Source organism: Citrus sinensis, chromosome 8 (assembly GCF_022201045.2).
Source record: "Citrus sinensis cultivar Valencia sweet orange chromosome 8, DVS_A1.0, whole genome shotgun sequence".
In the NCBI taxonomy this organism is placed as follows: Eukaryota; Viridiplantae; Streptophyta; class Magnoliopsida; order Sapindales; family Rutaceae; genus Citrus; species Citrus sinensis.
In genome coordinates, this window is record NC_068563.1 from 28,018,229 (window position 1) to 28,036,578 (window position 18,350).

The 18,350-nt window shown below is 32.8% G+C and overlaps 2 protein-coding genes across 2 annotated transcripts; both read left to right on the forward strand.

Annotated features, from left to right (window-relative positions):
* Positions 1–2,253: 2,253 nt before the first annotated feature.
* On the forward strand, positions 2,254–11,955 carry LOC102628578 (V-type proton ATPase subunit a1). Its single transcript, XM_006488128.4, has 18 exons — positions 2,254–2,710; positions 4,155–4,199; positions 4,668–4,790; positions 4,959–5,066; positions 5,750–5,863; positions 5,957–6,130; positions 6,294–6,431; positions 6,715–6,822; positions 6,962–7,069; positions 7,191–7,339; positions 8,107–8,260; positions 8,601–8,761; positions 9,391–9,597; positions 9,706–9,889; positions 9,983–10,066; positions 10,570–10,763; positions 10,847–10,906; positions 11,166–11,955. The coding sequence occupies exons 1-18, from the start codon at positions 2,567–2,569 to the stop codon at positions 11,368–11,370; spliced, it is 2,460 nt and encodes an 819-aa protein (XP_006488191.1). The 5' UTR covers positions 2,254–2,566; the 3' UTR covers positions 11,371–11,955.
* A 2,168-nt stretch (positions 11,956–14,123) lies between these two features.
* LOC102628870 (uncharacterized) lies at positions 14,124–17,089 on the forward strand. Its single transcript, XM_006488129.4, has 5 exons — positions 14,124–14,393; positions 14,975–15,226; positions 15,718–15,861; positions 15,948–16,637; positions 16,721–17,089. Exons 1-5 carry the CDS (start codon positions 14,286–14,288, stop codon positions 16,958–16,960), a joined length of 1,434 nt encoding a protein of 477 aa, XP_006488192.1. The 5' UTR covers positions 14,124–14,285; the 3' UTR covers positions 16,961–17,089.
* The last annotated feature ends 1,261 nt before the right edge of the window (positions 17,090–18,350 follow it).

Below are 18,350 nucleotides of genomic sequence, written 5' to 3' on the forward strand. Positions count from 1 at the left end.
AAATTCCATCCAAAATTAGACGGGCTAAGATTGGGCCAATCCTAGAGGTGTCTAGGTTGGCCTTGTGCTTCCGTTATATGTTAAAATAAAGTTAAAAGCAAAAAAAAAAAAAATTAAAGATGATTATCCAATACATAATAAACTAACAGTTTAATATATAAAATACTAGTAACACAACATAATGAACTATAAATAATGCTTACAAAATTACAAAATATATAAATTGTAAATTAACTAGACTCATTCATAGGGGCCTTTAAATTTTTTTACCCATGTCCATAGCCTCATAATGTGGGCCGAGCCTAGTGCCCAGGAGCCTAGGTAGGACCGGTTCAAACTTTTTTGTCCATCCTATATATAGGGAGGTTGAGTTTACTAATTTACATGGTATAATAGTTAGTTTTTTTTTTCTATGTAAGTAAATTGTTTATAGTATAAGATAAAAGATAAATATATTAAAAGATTGAGTGTTATTGGAGTTTTATGTGTTAGAAAATACTAGAATTATTATAATAAATTTTCACACTGTAAATTATTCTCTCGTTGTTTATACTGGCCATGGTTTTTCTCTAATATAAGAGTTTACTATGTAAACTCTTCTACTATGTGACTGGCTTTTTTCTTGATCTATATTTTTTATTTTTTATTTGTTTAATATTTTTACTTGCGAGATCTTAGGTGGGATTAAAAATCCCTAACAAGTTTTTATTTAATTGAGTAATAATTCAGTTTATTCTTTAAAAGTTAAATTATTAATAATGATTTAGATCATTCAATTAAAGTTAACTTAAATCACTTAATAATAGATTTATCAATATGAAATTTAGAAATCTAGAAGACACTGAAAAATTTCAAACTTAACTTTTTAAATTTGAACTTCAAATTTTTAACTTTGTATTTTATTTTCTATAACAAAACAACACAAGAAATTAATAAAAAAGAGCATGTGAGCTGGCACGATGGGCTGTTAATGGGCTTATGCTCGGGCATGTCCATTACCCTGACGTGCCTAGGTATGGCCATGTTGTGCCTAAGCCTGGCACGATGTATGGCCCAAAATGATTGACTTGATATGGTCAATTAATGGGCCGTGCCGTGGCCATCTATATTCTCATATTATTTGAAAACACTGATGGTGTGTTTATTTTGTAGATTAGTGAATCGGAATCCGAATCATTAACAATATTTATTTTAAAATCTGAATTATTAATAATATTTATTTCATAAAATAGAGATATTAATCTAAATCAGAATTGTGGGGCCTATTCCAATTTGATAATGAGGAATGGGAAAAAAATTCCGGGTTGATAATTGGTCTGCCATGCCCAAGAATGACGATTTTGTCCCATTAGAATTTCAAAATTTTTAAAATGCCCTTCTATAAATAAAAAATAAAATTGCAGCAAAAAACTAAGCAAATCTCAGCAGCCAAACCATCGCTACCAAATCGAGCAGCAACAATTGCGATCCAGTAATATTGTCTTCGTCAATTGTGGAGCAGCAATTGGTCGCTAGTGTTGTCGTTGTTCAGCCCCATTTTGAGCAGCAGTAGCAACCAGTGATGATGAAGTAGCAGCAGCCGGTGTCAATGATTGATGTCGGCGATGATGATGATGATAATAATAATAAAGTGTAATTAATTAATCTATTAATGTTAACATTATTATTATTATTAATGATTAAAAATATTATGATTAATATAATAATAATGATGATAAATTTTTTTGTCATTAATTAATATATTAATATATTATTAACAATACTTAATAATAATAATAATTTTTGAATAAATAATCACAATAATTAAAATAAAAAATATTAATGATGATAAAGTTAATTAAAAGGATTTTTAGTAATTTATAATAATTGAATTCATTCCAGTTCTAATTTCAATATAAAATAAAAATATTTATAGCAATCCATCTTATTTTGATTTCGATTACATCAGTTCAAATAAACAACTTAATTGTGATTAGCATTCCTTATTCTGATTTTTGTCAATTTTAATTTTTACACTTTCAGTCTATTCTTATTCTTATTTAATAAACTCACCAGGAAAAAAAAAAATTAAAGACAAGTTTCGCGTGTGTATGCGTTACTGAAACTTTTTAATAAGACGGGTGAAATGCGAAGATGGATTAGTTTAATGGTAGAGTTTTGAACTTTTGGTAATGGAATATGTGGTTCGGAGCTGGTTCGCACCGACTGTATTTTACTACAATATATATTTTTATTGCGCATTGGACTTTGTCTAATGTCCGTAGTCTCATACGCAAACTTCCATTTCAGTCCCCAACAAGTAGTGAAATGACAGAAAACCCTTCCGTTAAGTCTCCGTTCGGAAAAACTCCCGTTGAAAAATGGAAGTGATGCGAAATTCTCGATTCAATTGACAGTTGCAAAATGGCAATACAGAAACTGAAAAAGAATTAAGCCCACACACACCAAACGCAACTCACTTTCATTCCTTATTAGATCTGAAAAGAAAACTCACTTAGATCTAATAAGAACGTAAAGTTTTTTTCTGCCTGGTTCTCGAGAAGAAGAACAAGAAAGAAAAAGAAAAATGGACAGGTTCATAGACGACTTACCGCCTATGGATCTGATGCGGTCGGAGAAGATGATGTTTGTTCAGCTCATCATTCCTGTTGAGTCTGCTCAACGAGCCGTTTCGTATCTCGGCGAACTCGGTCTCTTGCAGTTTCGTGATGTAAGTGTTCTGTCGACTCAGATTCGATGTCGCTGTCTTGAATTGTGTTGAAATGAATCTATGCATTGTTTATCTGTTTGCTTGTTCTCGGTAGTATTTTAGTTTGTTTAGTTTGATGAGAAAATGGAGGAGAGAAATGGAAAATTTTGGAGTGTGAAGTTTAATGATATTGTTTTTGGCTCAACGGCCTGCGTCAGTAATGCTAATTATTTAATTTTTGTTATTTGCTCTTTCTGTCATTAGCCTTAAGTCAGATCCGGCTAGGTTGCGTTGATTAAGTTGAACTGAAGTAATGTATTTTTCGTGTTTGTTTGCTGTGAAAATGGAGAGAAATTAAGGACAGGACTGGAATTTACTTGTTAATTAAACATATGTTAGGTATATATGAGCGAAAGAATTTAGAATTTGAATGCCACATTTTCAATACTAATAGGTGAACTCTTGGTTTATGGTTTATTTAGTGTTAGGATTTTATTTCATGGTTTGACTTAGTTTTTATCTGAATTCTGGTTTATATCAGACATGTTAGCTTTGCCAGTTATGGTTAAGATATGAGAGGTGTAGGTTTCAAGTGAAGGAACAGGATTTCGTCGTTGCATTTAATTATGTAAGTTAATGATCATTTCCAATTTGGGTAGATCGATCCATAAATTTGATTGTTAAGTATGGTTCCAGAATCCAGATGCATGCTTTACTAAATATGGCTGAAAGTCCATACTTTTGTAAGCAATAAGACTGCAATTTCTCTAGAATGGGCAAATGTAGGGTTGCTTTGAGTATTCTGTATTAATCAAAACAAAATTTCACTCTCTTCTTGAGCCAATATATTAGGCACTGTGATACGTAGATATCTTTCAATTGGTAAACTGCAATTTAATCGCATTTAGACTTACTGCGCCTTATACGTATCAGTGGAAAGTGTGAATCTATTTGGGTCGGTTTGCTTATTGGACCCTGTTTTCGGGAACTTGGAGTTTTGAATTTGAGGCTTGAAACAGAAAAGAGATCGATAGCTTGGAAGACAGCATTTTTAAGTTTCTTATGGACTGTTTGAAAGGAATAAATTATGCATGGTTTTGACGGGATTAAATCTTCTTTACACAAGTTTTAGTCTGACTCTATGAGTGTTTTTCTTTATCTTATCCTTTTTCCTCCCTTCTTTTCTGGGTTTCATATATCTGAAGGAAGTTCTTTTCGGGTACCTGACTCATGTTCTCTTTCTGATTTCAGATTGTATCTCCTAGCAGGTTCATTTGTATACCTCATCTGAGCCTGATCTTTCTGCTTTCCTTTTGTTTTTTAAAAAAATTATTTGGTTACTTTTAATTGTTGGCAAATTGTGGATTTTCATTTTCGTCTTAACTTGAAACTAGTATGTTAAACTGAGTTTTGTGCTCTTGTAGTTTTGAATCAGATACATTATGATTTTTTTCCCCTTTTGCAGTTAAATTCTGACAAAAGCCCCTTTCAGCGAACATTTGTTAATCAGGTATGTATTGAACTCTATTAGAGCTATTGTTGCTATCAAAATTTTTTATGTTGTCGTACTATAAGATGTTAGTTGGTATTGTATTAGCCATTTGTTCTTAAATCTTTGTATATGCAGTTTTTGATGTTTCCCGTCTCTCAGTGATTATATTTGTTTCAGTGTATGTATGCCTTTAGTTAATGTAAACTAGCGCATGTTGTAACGTGCAGTCATCATAATTTTTTATAATCTGTGCTCTATTGTTCGTAATTGCCAAAAGATAGGATAAACATTTAGCGTGAATGTTTTGAAAATGCTGCAGAATCAGAACCACTTGTAAATTTTTTTGTATTTAAAACAGTTTGCCTTTGGACAAGAATATTCGATCACCATTTACTATTGCAAATCTTTGTTGTTAATTTGATATGTTGTACTTGAAAATTGTATTGCCTTGTATTATGGTGTTTGAAGTCTTATGACTCTTGACAGGTAAAGCGATGCGGAGAGATGTCAAGAAAGTTACGATTTTTCAAAGAACAAATAAATAAAGCCGGTCTTCAGTCTTCTGTGCATCCTGTTTCAGGACCTGATCTTGACTTGGAGGAATTGGAGGTTCATATATATAACATCCCTCATGTTGTTGATACGTTTTAGGTTTTGGTCATGTTTATTACTCCATCAATCATTTGAAGTTGTAACTTTTTGTTTAGAGGAGGCATCTACCGATACCACTTCATCTTGGTTATGAAATCTTACAGTGTTTTCTTTCCCCAATTTCAGATTCAACTTGCTGAACATGAGCATGAGCTAATTGAAACAAACTCGAACAGTGAGAAGCTTCGACAAACATATAATGAGCTCCTAGAGTTCAAAATGGTCCTGCAAAAGGTATTCATTTAGGCTGCTTATTTGAGTTAGGGTAATATATTATGAATAATTGTCATTTACTTTTGTGGTTAAATTGGCATCCTAGGTATGCACACATGTTTATCTTTCTTATCTTTGTTCGTCTCAAACTACCCTCACCGCATGTACTGTCGCTACTATCACAATGAAGCTTATCTGATTTAACCTGAAGAGAATGGTTTCACTATTAGTACCACTAAGCTATTGGGTTGGTTGACTATCTGTTGCTTCTAGTATTGATTACAAACGCTGAACCAGAAAACAAAGTACTTTTGTGGGGTTAGCTGCTGAAATATATTGTTTCCTTTCAAATTAGCACAGACAGGTGATGTGTTTGAATGCTTTCTTTTGTGAAATGGTTTCTTTTGTGATCAGATGGATTTTAGGAAGAAGCTCTAGCATCTACTTCTGCATTGCTGTTGCCAAAAGTTGTTTGACAGTTCACAAATACATAAGTGATCAACTTATGGTCTTTTACCTGTTTGGCTGATGAAGGAATTCTCATTCTTGGTCATGATATATCCTTAATTAAATTTCTGTAAAGTCCAGTTCAAATGTCTCTAACAAAGCTAACCTATTTTAAAATGATAAAATTATAACTTGGCTCTAAACTTTTGACAATTGATACTTTTCTATGCCCTTTCTATCTTATGGGGCAATTTCAGGCTGGTGGCTTTCTTGTATCAAGTAATGGTCATGCAGTTGCTGAGGAAACAGAGTTAAGTGAGAATGTGTACTCAATGAATGACTATGCCGATACAGCATCATTACTTGAACAGGTATCTTCTGATTTTTCAACGTTGCCTTTGAATTCTTTTCTTTTCAGACATTTATCAGATGGTTTTATTTATTATATATTATTCATTATGCAGGATATTAGGGCTGGGCCATCAAATCAGTCTGGTCTGAGATTTATCAGTGGGATTATTTGCAAATCCAAAGTTCTTAGATTTGAGAGAATGTTGTTTCGTGCTACAAGAGGCAATATGCTTTTCAATCAGGCACCAGCTGATGAAGAGATTATGGATCCTGTAACAGCTGAAATGGTTTAAGTCTCTCTTATTAATATTAACTGCATATTAATTTTAGCATATTTTTTCACCTTGTATTGCACTTGCCCCACCTTTTGTGATCAGAAGATTTATTTAGTCATTTACAATAAAGATTAATTAATTATCTGCTAATTGACTTCTGGTATTCACGTTGCAGGTCGAGAAAACTATATTTGTAGTATTTTTCTCAGGGGAGCAGGCAAGAACAAAGATTTTGAAAATCTGTGAAGCGTTTGGGGCAAATTGCTATCCTGTTTCTGAAGATTTAACTAAACAGAGGCAAATTATTAGAGAAGTAAGCGTGTTCTTAGCAAAGCTGGCAGATTCCATTTCATGCATGGAAGAAATATTTTCTGCTCAAATTGATCTCTATTTTCATTTCATTGTTCCGTAAATGGTTTTTTTGTACAGGATTATTTGGAATTCCTTTCAGAATTTAACTAATTTTAATCTAATTTTGCTTACATTCATAGTCATACACTGCAACCTTATATGTTAAAAGAAAACGAAAGAGGTGCACTGAATATTTGTTCATTTATTTATTTATTTATTTTGTTGACACAAGCTTTTATTTGCAGGTTCTGTCACGTCTTTCTGAATTGGAAGCCACATTGGATGCTGGCATTCGCCACAGAAACAAGGCACTTACTTCCATTGGATTTCATCTAACAAAATGGATGAATATGGTGAGATGCAGCTCTATCTTTTTTCCTTTGTTTGGCTTCAGTTGAGCTGTCAACACATTTGATGTTTGCATGACAATAGTTTATGGTGTTTTGAAACAGTGATAACAAAATCCTATTGACTACTTTTTTCCCCCACCAGGTAAGAAGAGAGAAGGCTGTATATGATACATTGAATATGCTGAATTTCGATGTGACTAAGAAATGTCTTGTTGGAGAGGGCTGGTGTCCTATTTTTGCAAAAGCTCAGGTAATTTAGCGTGCCTCTTCCATTTTAATTTTGTATAGATTTACACACGCTAGTTGGTTCTCTGTTGTTTTGCATATTTTCTGAAGAGAGATGAATTAGAATTTGGTTTATGATTTAACAGATTCAGGAGGTTCTCCAACGTGCAACATTTGATAGCAACTCGCAAGTTGGTACAATATTTCACGTAATGGACTCTATGGAATCGCCTCCTACGTATTTTAGAACAAACCGTTTCACAAATGCTTTTCAAGAAATTGTTGATGCATATGGGTTAGTTACCATGCTGCTATTACTTTTTCCCCGGTTTTTATATGGAAAAAGATTTGTTTTCAACTGGACCACCATGTGACTTGTAAAATGAATGAATGTGAGTTTGAATAATGAGTTTTGTGTACGATATTTTTCTCTGACACTGTTATTTCCTGGTATAATTTTTATCAAATGCTCTTTGCTGGTATGTGATTTCGGGTGTATGAGATGTCTTGTCTACATGATGACCAGCAAACTCAAGGATAATGCATTTTCTTGTTCGTTGTTTATCAGTTTCTGTGGAGAACTTATTGTTTGAAATCGGGTTCTCTGTGTCTCCAAACTAAAAGAACTGATTCAATGGATAATATAATTCAGTTGCTGGTGGTGATAGCTGACTGCTTGATGTCAGTTTAGACTGAATTGGTTAACCAAATTGATGAAGCCTGACTCCATCTTCACTCTCATACTTGGTGTTACCAATTTTTTTTTTTTAACATGATCGGAGACAAAATAAGTATATCGAGTTTAAGGAATGTACATAGAAGAGGGACAAGAAGTCCACAAAGAAAATGTCAAAAAGTCCCTAATTCCAAAAATCTTACAAATCCTATAGGATCAGAAATTCTATCTAATGATATTACACTGTAGCTAAATTTTGGTAAACTGAATCAATTAAAATAATTGTATTGATTTATTGAGCTGATGAGTTCTGCACTTCTTATTTATTTATTTATGTCATCTAATGTAACAGATCAGATGAATAATGTAACACTTTTATTTGGCAGTGTTGCTAGATATCAAGAGGCAAATCCTGCAGTTTACGCTGTTATTACATTTCCATTTCTTTTTGCGGTGATGTTTGGGGATTGGGGTCATGGAATATGCTTGTTATTGGGAGCATTAGTCCTAATAGCACGGGAAAGGAAGCTCGGTAATCAGGTATTTGCTGCCAAATTCTTGCACTAGAAGTTTGAAAGAATGTGTCAAGTATATTTGGCTTGTAATATGAGTTATGGTTCTCAGTTGGGGAAAACCTGCTTCAAAGTATTTATTCACTCATGTTACAAGCCAGTTAATGCATCAGTGTTTAAGATTAATTGTTATCATTTGTTTTGATTTTGCTGTTGCTTTTATATTTTGGAATAATTTATCATCACAATGTTGTGATTGTTACTTATATGATAGTTGATAGTGATTTGCATAGTTATGTTGCATATATTTCACTCTGACATGAAATACTTGCATATCAATAAGTTGATTTTGGGTAGTTTGTACATAGAAACTTGGAAGCTTTATGGAGATGCTATTTGGTGGGCGCTACGTACTACTTTTGATGTCACTTTTCTCAATTTACTGTGGGCTGATTTACAATGAATTTTTCTCCGTTCCTTATCACATATTTGGTGGGTCTGCTTATAGATGCCGGGACACTACTTGTAGGTATGTGCTATTGGACCTTCTAATTTTAAGTAGAATTCTCATATGCTAGTTCACAACATGCTTAATCTTTACATACTTTACCTGAAGCTTTTATTTGTTGATATGTTGTCTAGGACTCTGATTAGCCTAAAATGATCAATTTACTTTTTTGGGGCAGCTGTAGCATTTGTTTAGGATTATTTTTCTTGGGTTTTGTGCTCAGGATTTTTGGCATAAAATTGCTCCCCTAGGATGGATTGATGTTAATATGTTATTTGATATATCAGAAGGACAAAAAGGACCTAAGGGTTGTACTGTTGTCATCTTCTTTCTGGGCTTGAGAGATGATTTTTGCTTAACTAGTATTTGATTGAACAACAGGGAACTATGGTTGTACAGCACTTTTATATGGATTATTCTAGAGTTAATTTGTTATAGATTAAGAAACTACATTAGTCATATACCCTGCAATATAATTTAAACCTTGTAGAAGTTAAATAATAACATAGTAATTTTAACTTGTTAGGATGAGTTTTTGCACCATTTTATTATACTTTTTCCTATCTTGGATACGTCTTGATATATCTGAAAAGTATTTTCTTTGTTTTGCTCTGTGATTGCTTATTTTATGTTTTGTTTGCTCTTATAAGTGATGCCTACACTGCTGGTTTAGTCAAATATCGAGAGCCATATCCATTTGGTGTTGATCCCAGTTGGCGTGGAAGCCGTTCAGAACTGCCATTTTTGAACTCTCTCAAAATGAAAATGTCTATTTTGTTGGGTGTGACTCAGATGAACCTTGGAATTATATTAAGTTACTTTGATGCCCGCTTTTTTGGCAGCTCACTGGATATTAGGTTTGTCTTTCTATCCACCTCTATTCCTCTGACTATATTCCCTGCTTCTTCTTTTCTGTTCTTTATTCCTAGGCAAGAAAGTGAAGTTATTTTGTATCTTGGTGCTAGGTACCAGTTTGTGCCGCAGTTGATCTTTCTTAACAGTCTCTTTGGTTATCTATCGCTTCTCATTATCATCAAGTGGTGCACTGGTTCTCAGGCAGACCTTTACCATGTAATGATCTACATGTTTTTGAGTCCTACTGATGATCTTGGTGAGAATGAATTGTTTTGGGGCCAGAGACCACTTCAGGCATGATTTCTATTCTTTCATCTATTTATAAAGTGTACGTATGTACAATTTCGTTACTTTCAGATCTAATCAATTCGTTCTTGAATTTTGCAGATCTTATTGTTGCTTTTGGCTACAGTTGCAGTTCCATGGATGCTGTTTCCAAAACCTTTTATTTTAAGAAAACTTCACACGGAGGTACTATGGATCTTCACTTGTGGAATTGTTTTACATGTTTCCTCGAAAACTTTTAGCTAATTTTTGAACATAAATGACTTTCATCTCATGACTATTGCAAATGTTAATGGGTCTTTTCTTCTTTCTTCCTTAAAATTTCTCGACCCTCTCCCATGTTATTATAAGTTAAAACATCAGAGTCCAACTTAATGGCCATATATAATAATATATTCTTTCTTGTTATGTGTAATTGATGGATCCCTTGGATTGTCTTGTTAAAATGGATTATTAAGTGTGCATGTTTGCTTCCAATTTTGTCAGCATTCTAGTGATCTCTGTTTCGATTGTAAAATGAAATAGTGAGGAAATTGAGGAACTGGTTTCGGTGCCTATCCATCTCCATTACCTAAATTCCTTTTGGTTCTCCTTTAGATTTCTTGATTTTATCTTTTACATATTCATTTTATCTCTCTTTCAAATTCTAAACTTGGTTTTTTCCTTGGCTTTTTTTTTTTTTTTTCTAGAGATTTCAAGGTCGCACCTATGGGATACTTGGCACCTCTGAGATGGATCTTGAGGTAGAACCCGATTCTGCACGACAACATCATGAGGACTTTAATTTCAGTGAGATATTTGTGCACCAAATGATACACTCTATAGAGTTTGTTCTAGGTGCTGTCTCAAACACGGCATCATACCTTCGACTCTGGGCTTTGAGGTACAGCTTTGAATAATCCTTGAGTTTAACCTAGATCTGTTTTAATGCAACTGTTTAATTGGTATCTATTACTGCTATTGCAGCTTGGCGCACTCTGAATTATCAACTGTTTTCTATGAGAAAGTGCTCCTCCTTGCCTGGGGGTGAGTTTTTATATTTTACCTTGTGCCACACTGTTTTTCTGCCCTTTTGATTTCCCTCTCATTCTTTTTATGACTTGCACTTTGTATGTTTCTGGATACAGCGTATATTTTTTTGAAAATGAAAAAAATATTTGTTGATCTTGTCATTCTACCAATTATGGAAGATCGAGATAGGAATCACCCAGTTATGATATTCTTATCAATGTGCTGAACAACTTTTTTTTGGTCAGTGCTGACATACAAGAGGAAATTATTGCAGGTATGATAACCTTGTTATCCGGTTAGTGGGGCTGGCAGTTTTTGCCTTTGCCACTGCTTTCATATTGCTCATGATGGAGACTCTCAGTGCTTTCTTACATGCATTGCGTCTTCATTGGGTGGAATTCCAAAACAAATTCTACCATGGGGATGGCTACAAGTTCAGACCTTTCTCGTTTGCCTTAATAAATGATGAGGAAGATTAGGTTTATCATATATCCTTCAGTTTTTGGATTTTTTTTTTCTTGAGAAAGAAACGGAGGCAGATATATGTTCAAATTTGGAAGCCACTTAAGATGGACATCGATTAGAATGCCATTGTCGCTGGCTGAGGATCGTTTGCTCTAATATTAGCTGTCGCTGGCTGAGGATCGTTTGCTCTAATATTAGCACCACTTTGACTTAGGAACATGGAATCATGGCTCATTCTCTGGAGGTTCTGGTAAAAAAGAATTTCTGCTTCAGTCATGTTAAGCTATTATCATAGAAGTTTGTATTTTTTGATTTTTAATTATTATTTTGCACAAATGAGAAAAAGAAAAGAGCAAAGGGAGGGGAAGTTATTACTGTAAAGATGAACTGGCAGTCGTTATACCATGTAGCCATTTTTGTTGGACTGGGAATTAGATCTATAGTTTTTACACAAACCCACTTGCTGCCATGGACTCACCGGAATTTGAGCCTTATTTTAAACTTAAAATTTTGTCTTATTCTAATGTAACTATCGATTCGTCAATTATACAGCTTATTTACAGAGAACTTCAAGAATAATAATTTCATTTACATTCTCAGCTTCATCTGTTAATATTGCTACTGTATGCTTGGTGGGGATTGTTGTGGATATCCCAATTCTGTTAGAATTGCTTCGTATCACAAGTAGGTAGTCGTGCATCAGGGCATTGAAGAAAGACGAAGAATTGGATATTGTGGCCAAACATGACCACAGTAAGGCCACTTCTACTAGTGCAAGTCGACTCCCACACATTTTCTCTTTATCGGTGAATTCATATTCAATTCTACATTTTCAATCACATAATGGCAAATGGTCCCGCCATGAGGCCTTCTGTATCCTACTCCATAGAATTAGAATTCCTGTATTTGATTCCGCAGTCCACGGGTCAATCATTCCCTTTATGATTCACATTACATATTTCTCACTTATTTCTTTTTCCTGAATAGTTCTTGAAGTTAAAAACACCATAACAATAACCTTTTGTATCTCAGCTGATGATTTGAGTTTTGCTTATAGAGTCGAAGAATTATTTTTGACGCAAACTTAGGACGGCTGTAATTTTTTTTTTCTTTTGTTTTGGTCACATAAAAAAAATTCAAATAGCCTCAATTCACCTTATTAGTTGACTCTAAGCCTAAGAGAATCACCAAAAGGTTTTTTAAATTTTACTTTTTAAATATTTATTTGTTTACCTAAGTGCTAAATAGAAAAGTGAAAAAATAAGTTTTTTCCTCAAAAGAATCTTAAAAAAGGAACAAGTTCATGTTATTTTTATCAAATCTTTCCCTTCAAATTTAATTACCCTCCATATTTTCTCGATAAATTTAATTACTCTCATTCCAACTTTCCTTTAACACCATTTGTATAATGTATTTTTTAAAAGACATAACATTTCTTCTATGAGTGCGTTAATTAAATAGGAATTAGAATGAGTTGGAATCGAAATCATAATAAGTTGTTTGTTTGAGCTGTAGGAATTAAAATCAAAATGAACTGTATTGCTATTGATATATTTACTTTGTTTTGGAATTAAAATCGGAAAGGGTTGGATTATTACGAATTACTAAAAAATTATTAATTAATTATTGTTATAATTATTATTTTGTATTTCAATACTTAATTATTATAATTAAAAAAATTATTATTATTATTAATTATTGTTAATATATTAACATTATTGCTAACATTAAAATATTAATTAATTATAATACCTTTTATCATTAATAATAATGATAATAAAAACAACAGCGGCAACAACAACGACAATAACTATTTATAATCGAAAAAGTTGTTACTGCTGGATCGAGATATAATCATCATCATCGCCGACATCATTGACATCATCATCGACGATGGTTGCTGATACTGCTCAAAGGCAGTCCAAACGGAGAAGACACCGGCGACCAGCTATTGCTCTACAACCAATGACAATGACAACCGCGATTTGGGTGCAACAATTTGGTTGTTGTGATTTGGCGGCAACAGCTTGGTTGCAATTTGCTTTATTTTTATTTATTTATAGGAGGGCATTTTTAGAATTTTATAATGTTAATGGGGGTAGAATTGAAACAATTGGGAATGATAGATTGATTCCCATCTAATCAGTATCTCATTCCCATTCTTACATTAGATGGACTCCACAATTGCAATTTTAATTTCTACTATTATTTTATAAAATAAATATTGTGAATAATTTTAATTTTGAATTCCGATTCGCAATTGAAAAGTAAATAGATCAATGATTTCTACTCTTCTTAGACTATGTTTGATACAACTTTTCAAGTAGAACTTATTTAAGTAAAGCTTTTATCTAAAAAATTTTAGTTATTTAGTTGTCAATAAAAAATTTTATTAAAAATCTATTAAATTACTTTAATAGGTAATTTTTTTAAAATTATGTTATGAAAAAAATAAAATAAATTTGACAAATAAGTAGAAGATATTTTGAATATTTTAATATTTAAAAAAAATTTCAACCTCTATTCTCGAAAGCTCAAAATTTGAACTTTTACTAGTAAAGACAAAATAACTTAGTTAAACTCTAAAAGTTCTACTAAAAAAAACTAAATAACAAAAAAAACTATAATAAAAATTTATAAAATTAAATAAGTACTTATAATCATTAGATAACCATTTAATAGAAATTGAAAAGTTTTCTCGGGCTGACGGCTGTCAATTGCCAACATGGTGCTTATTATTTTCGTTTTCACTTGGACTAAATGCGTTTCCACTGTTTCAAAAAAAAGAAAAATGCGTTTCAACTGTTTCTAGGAAAGGCCACCTCTTATCTCTCTCTCGTGTGAAAAACTCAAAATACAAAAGAAAGGAGAAAGAAAAAAAGAAAAAGAAAAACCACTCACTCTGTCGATAGAGTGAAATTCTGCTAAAATGGGGACGAATTTGAAGCGAAGTAAAGATGGGTTTACGGATATTTACAAGAGGGAGATGGGTTTATTTCGGCCCAGAAGCGTAGCTCGCAGATTCTCTGCTTCAGAGGTTTCAATACTTTTTTCTCTTTTCGTAATTTTGTGAATTTCGCAGTTATCATAATTTTACTGAGCTCTTACTCCGAGAAATAATAGATTTGGTTGAATTTAGATAGAATCAAATTAAATTGACAGTATATAAATTTGTTGAGCTCAATCAACTTTAGTTCTTTTTCCAATCTTTAGTATCATGGGTTGGATCAAATTATATGGTTTGGATTAACAAAGCGGAGCAACCGATGGTGTTATCAATATGTGGTCTAGGATCAATTTGTAACTCAAGTATTAGACCGTAGATTGGTTTCATACTATTCGCTTTGTGTATCTAATGATTTCATCGGTTAATATTGAGTAGATATTTCTGTGATGTTTTCTTTCTCGAAGAGAATTCTTTTCAGTGAATACGAGTTTAAAGACAACATAGATGTGATGTTGTAGAGAAATGAGCTTTGCTTTGGCCACGAAGTTGCCGTGGGCCGTGTGGATGTATTTTGGACATTTTTGTATTTCTGATTTAGTTAATTGCAGCTTTATGGATGAACAAGGTTGGAAATGGTTGGGGCCTTATTTTATATTTTCTTGTTGGTGCAGGTTCTTATGAAGCGAATCAACCTTTGTGGGAAGTTACATGGTCACAAGGGTTGTGTGAATGCAGTAGAATTCAACTCCACTGGTGATTTTCTTGTTTCGGGTTCTGATGACAAGCTTGTCATATTTTGGGATTGGAAAGATAGGAGAGAGAAATTCTCATATCTATCTGGCCATCTTGATAACATATTCCAAACACGAATTATGCCATTTACTGATGATCGGAAAATAATAACATCGTCCGCCGACGGCCAGGTGAGTGTCACTTCAGATGCTTTGACACTTCCTAATTATGTCTTTCTTTTTTTTGTTGACATGTTAGACATAATGGATTTGCTGATTCTCTGTTGTCATTTTGGCCTTTGGTTTATGATTAGTTCTAATGTTTTCTTAACCATTTTTGGGTTCCTCAGTGTGATTTATTGTAATAGGTAATTGTATTCAACGTGCTTCAATTGCTTTTGACTCTTGTAAAATTCTATCACTCTTCAGCCATTTCTTGAAAAAAAAAAAAAAGAAACCTTCAATAAAATAAAGCTTACAACGGAAGGTTGTTTACATGAAAACATAAAACTGAGACTTATGTAACTACTTTATTGATACCATCTCACTTGTAAATTTTTCATACAGTGATTATAATTGATGTAACATCTGGTGATTTAGATCTAATCCCAACCTGTTTTATGATGATTATCCATAGTGTACTCCATTTTTTGACCAATGTGAGCTGTTCTCCTTCCTTTTAGGTGAGGCTTGGCCAAATCTTTGAGGATGGACGGATGGATACAAAAAGATTGGGAAAGCACCAAGGCCGTGTGTACAAGCTAGCTGTAGAGCCAGGAAGTCCCTACATTATCTATAGCTGTGGCGAAGATGGTTTTGTTCAACATGTTGGTCAATCTTGTTATATGAATCTTGTAAAGCCTCTCATTCTTTAATATTAGTTACAGAATTACTTTTTCTTTTTATGTGGCAGTTTGATCTGCGAAGTGACAGTGCAACACGGCTTTTCTACTGCTCCTCATTTTCAGAAAACAGCAAGCAGCCTATGAACAGCATAAGGTTGAATGCCATTGTAATTGACCCGAGAAATCCCAATTACTTTGCCGTGGGAGGTTCCGATGAATATGCACGTGTCTATGACATAAGAAAATGCCATTGGTATTCACCAATTAGTTCAGATACGCCTGTGGACACGTTTTGCCCCCGTCATCTGATTGGGAAAAACAATATTCATATCACTGGATTGGCCTATTCTAACACAAGTGAACTGCTTATCTCTTACAACGATGAGCTCGTATATCTGTTTGAGAAGAATATGGGATTGGGGCCTTCACCCTTGTCTCTCTCTCCTGAGGATTTGCAGAAACGTGAGGAGCCACAGGTTTATTCTGGTCATAGGAATTCACAAACAGTTAAAGGAGTGAACTTCTTTGGCCCCAATGATGAATATGTTATGAGTGGCTCTGACTGTGGTCACCTATTCATTTGGAAAAAGAAGGGAGGTAAGCTTGTGCGTTTAATGGTTGGTGATCGACATGTAGTAAATCAGCTAGAGCCCCATCCACACATTCCGATGTTTGCTACATGTGGAATCGAGAAGACTGTAAAGCTCTGGGCTCCTATGCCTACTGATTTTCCTCCATTGCCCGACAATGCAGAAAAGGTGAAGCTCTGTTCCTGTCTTTTATTAGTTACAGACATGACATGAATTTAAAGGTCTAATGCTTCCTTTATGTTTATGAACAGATTATGAAAGCTAATAAACAGGGTAGAGAAGATCATTCGCGGATCACACTTACTCCTGACGTTATCATGCATGTTCTACGGCTGCAAAGGCGGCAAACATTGGCATACAGGGAGAGGAGATACAATGCAGCTGATTTTGAAAGTGATGAAGAGGAAGGAGAGACTTATCTTTTAGGATTTTCAGATAGTGATGCCTCTTCGGAAGGAGGTGGAAACCAAAGAGAGTGCATAATTAGCTAGAGCTAGAGCCTAGAGCTTGTAATTTATTAATAAGAGCCAAATTTTGGTTTGAATTTCCATTTACTGAAAAATGGATTGTATATGAATAAATGGTTTAATAGCTTAAAATAATCTTTAAAAATTGTGCCAGTCAGTTTGTACTTTTGTATAGATAAAGGTGTGGTAAAATAAATTTTTTGTCCGCCTATGTGTACGTGGCACTAGGAGAAGTAATTGATCAAACAACAATAATAATAATAATAATAATAATAATTGACTTATCAATAATATTTAGATGAAAATTATATAATGTTGTGATTAAAATTATGGTATCAATGCTGTAATAAAAATAAATTTTATAAATTGTACATATTGTTAGTAAATGAAAGGTAAAGTAAATAAATTAATATAAAACTACTAATAATTAGAACAATTAACATTGTTTCTATAGAATTTTTGTGAAAAATATTTTATTTATTTAGTTTAATTAAACAAAAAAAAATCACTCGTCAATTAAAAACAATTTTTTTAAAACAAGCGGAAAATTTTATTGAATTGATTAGACAATAAATCCTATATTCATTCTTGACATTTATAAACTTTTTTTTTCGTTTTTTATATAATAGTATTTGTTTACTACACAAGTTAATTAAGCGCATTCATTTATCTTGATGTATATCAAGCCAAAGTAAAAAAAAGAAAAGATATTCTTATATTACTAGACACATATATGATATATCAATAATATTATATTTAATTTTGAATCTTATGCATACTTCGAGTAGTTTTAAACTTTTCTCTTTATTTATATTTAGAGACCATTTATGGTTGTTGTTGAGAAGGTGTAAAAGGATGAAAAATAGTCTCATCTTGGAACAAGTTTGAGAAATATTAAAAGAATAGTTTTTCGCAATCCGATTCTAAGAATGACTTTTATCTTCAATAAAACATTACGGCCTCGTTTGGTATGCTGGATTGGATTGGATTAGATTAGATAAGATATGATTGGATTAGATAATACTGAATTATATATAATATTATGTTGTGTTTGGTATGCCATGAGATTAGTTAGTAACTAATAATATGTCTTATATATTTAATTTATTAAAATCATCGTAGATTTCTTTAAAATGACATGTAATATGATCAAACTTAAATCAATAATTATTGGTAAATTTATAAAAAAAAAATACAAAATCTTTTCTTATTTTTTTTTAATATTTAACATGTTATAGTTTTTAATCCCATGAATAGTAGAGGATAAAGTTTTATCTTAAAAAATGTAATCCCAAGGGTCCCCTTGGGATAAAATTTTGCCACCATTAGGATTAAGTGATGGACCCATTATTGTTATCATACCTTTACTTTTTTTACACCAAACATGATATAAGAATTATTTTACACTAAAGTT

Excerpts from the sequence above, each read along its gene's own strand:
- LOC102628578 (XM_006488128.4), top strand. The coding sequence starts at position 2,567 with ATGGACAGGTTCATAGACGACTTACCGCCTATGGATCTGATGCGGTCG. Across the intron at positions 2,711-4,154 it reads GTCTCTTGCAGTTTCGTGAT|TTAAATTCTGACAAAAGCCC; the intron begins GTAAGTGTTCTG and ends CCCCTTTTGCAG. Across the intron at positions 10,067-10,569 it reads TAAGAAAACTTCACACGGAG|AGATTTCAAGGTCGCACCTA; the intron begins GTACTATGGATC and ends TTTTTTTTCTAG.
- LOC102628870 (XM_006488129.4), top strand. The coding sequence starts at position 14,286 with ATGGGGACGAATTTGAAGCGAAGTAAAGATGGGTTTACGGATATTTAC. Across the intron at positions 14,394-14,974 it reads GCAGATTCTCTGCTTCAGAG|GTTCTTATGAAGCGAATCAA; the intron begins GTTTCAATACTT and ends TTGTTGGTGCAG. Across the intron at positions 15,862-15,947 it reads AAGATGGTTTTGTTCAACAT|TTTGATCTGCGAAGTGACAG; the intron begins GTTGGTCAATCT and ends TTTATGTGGCAG.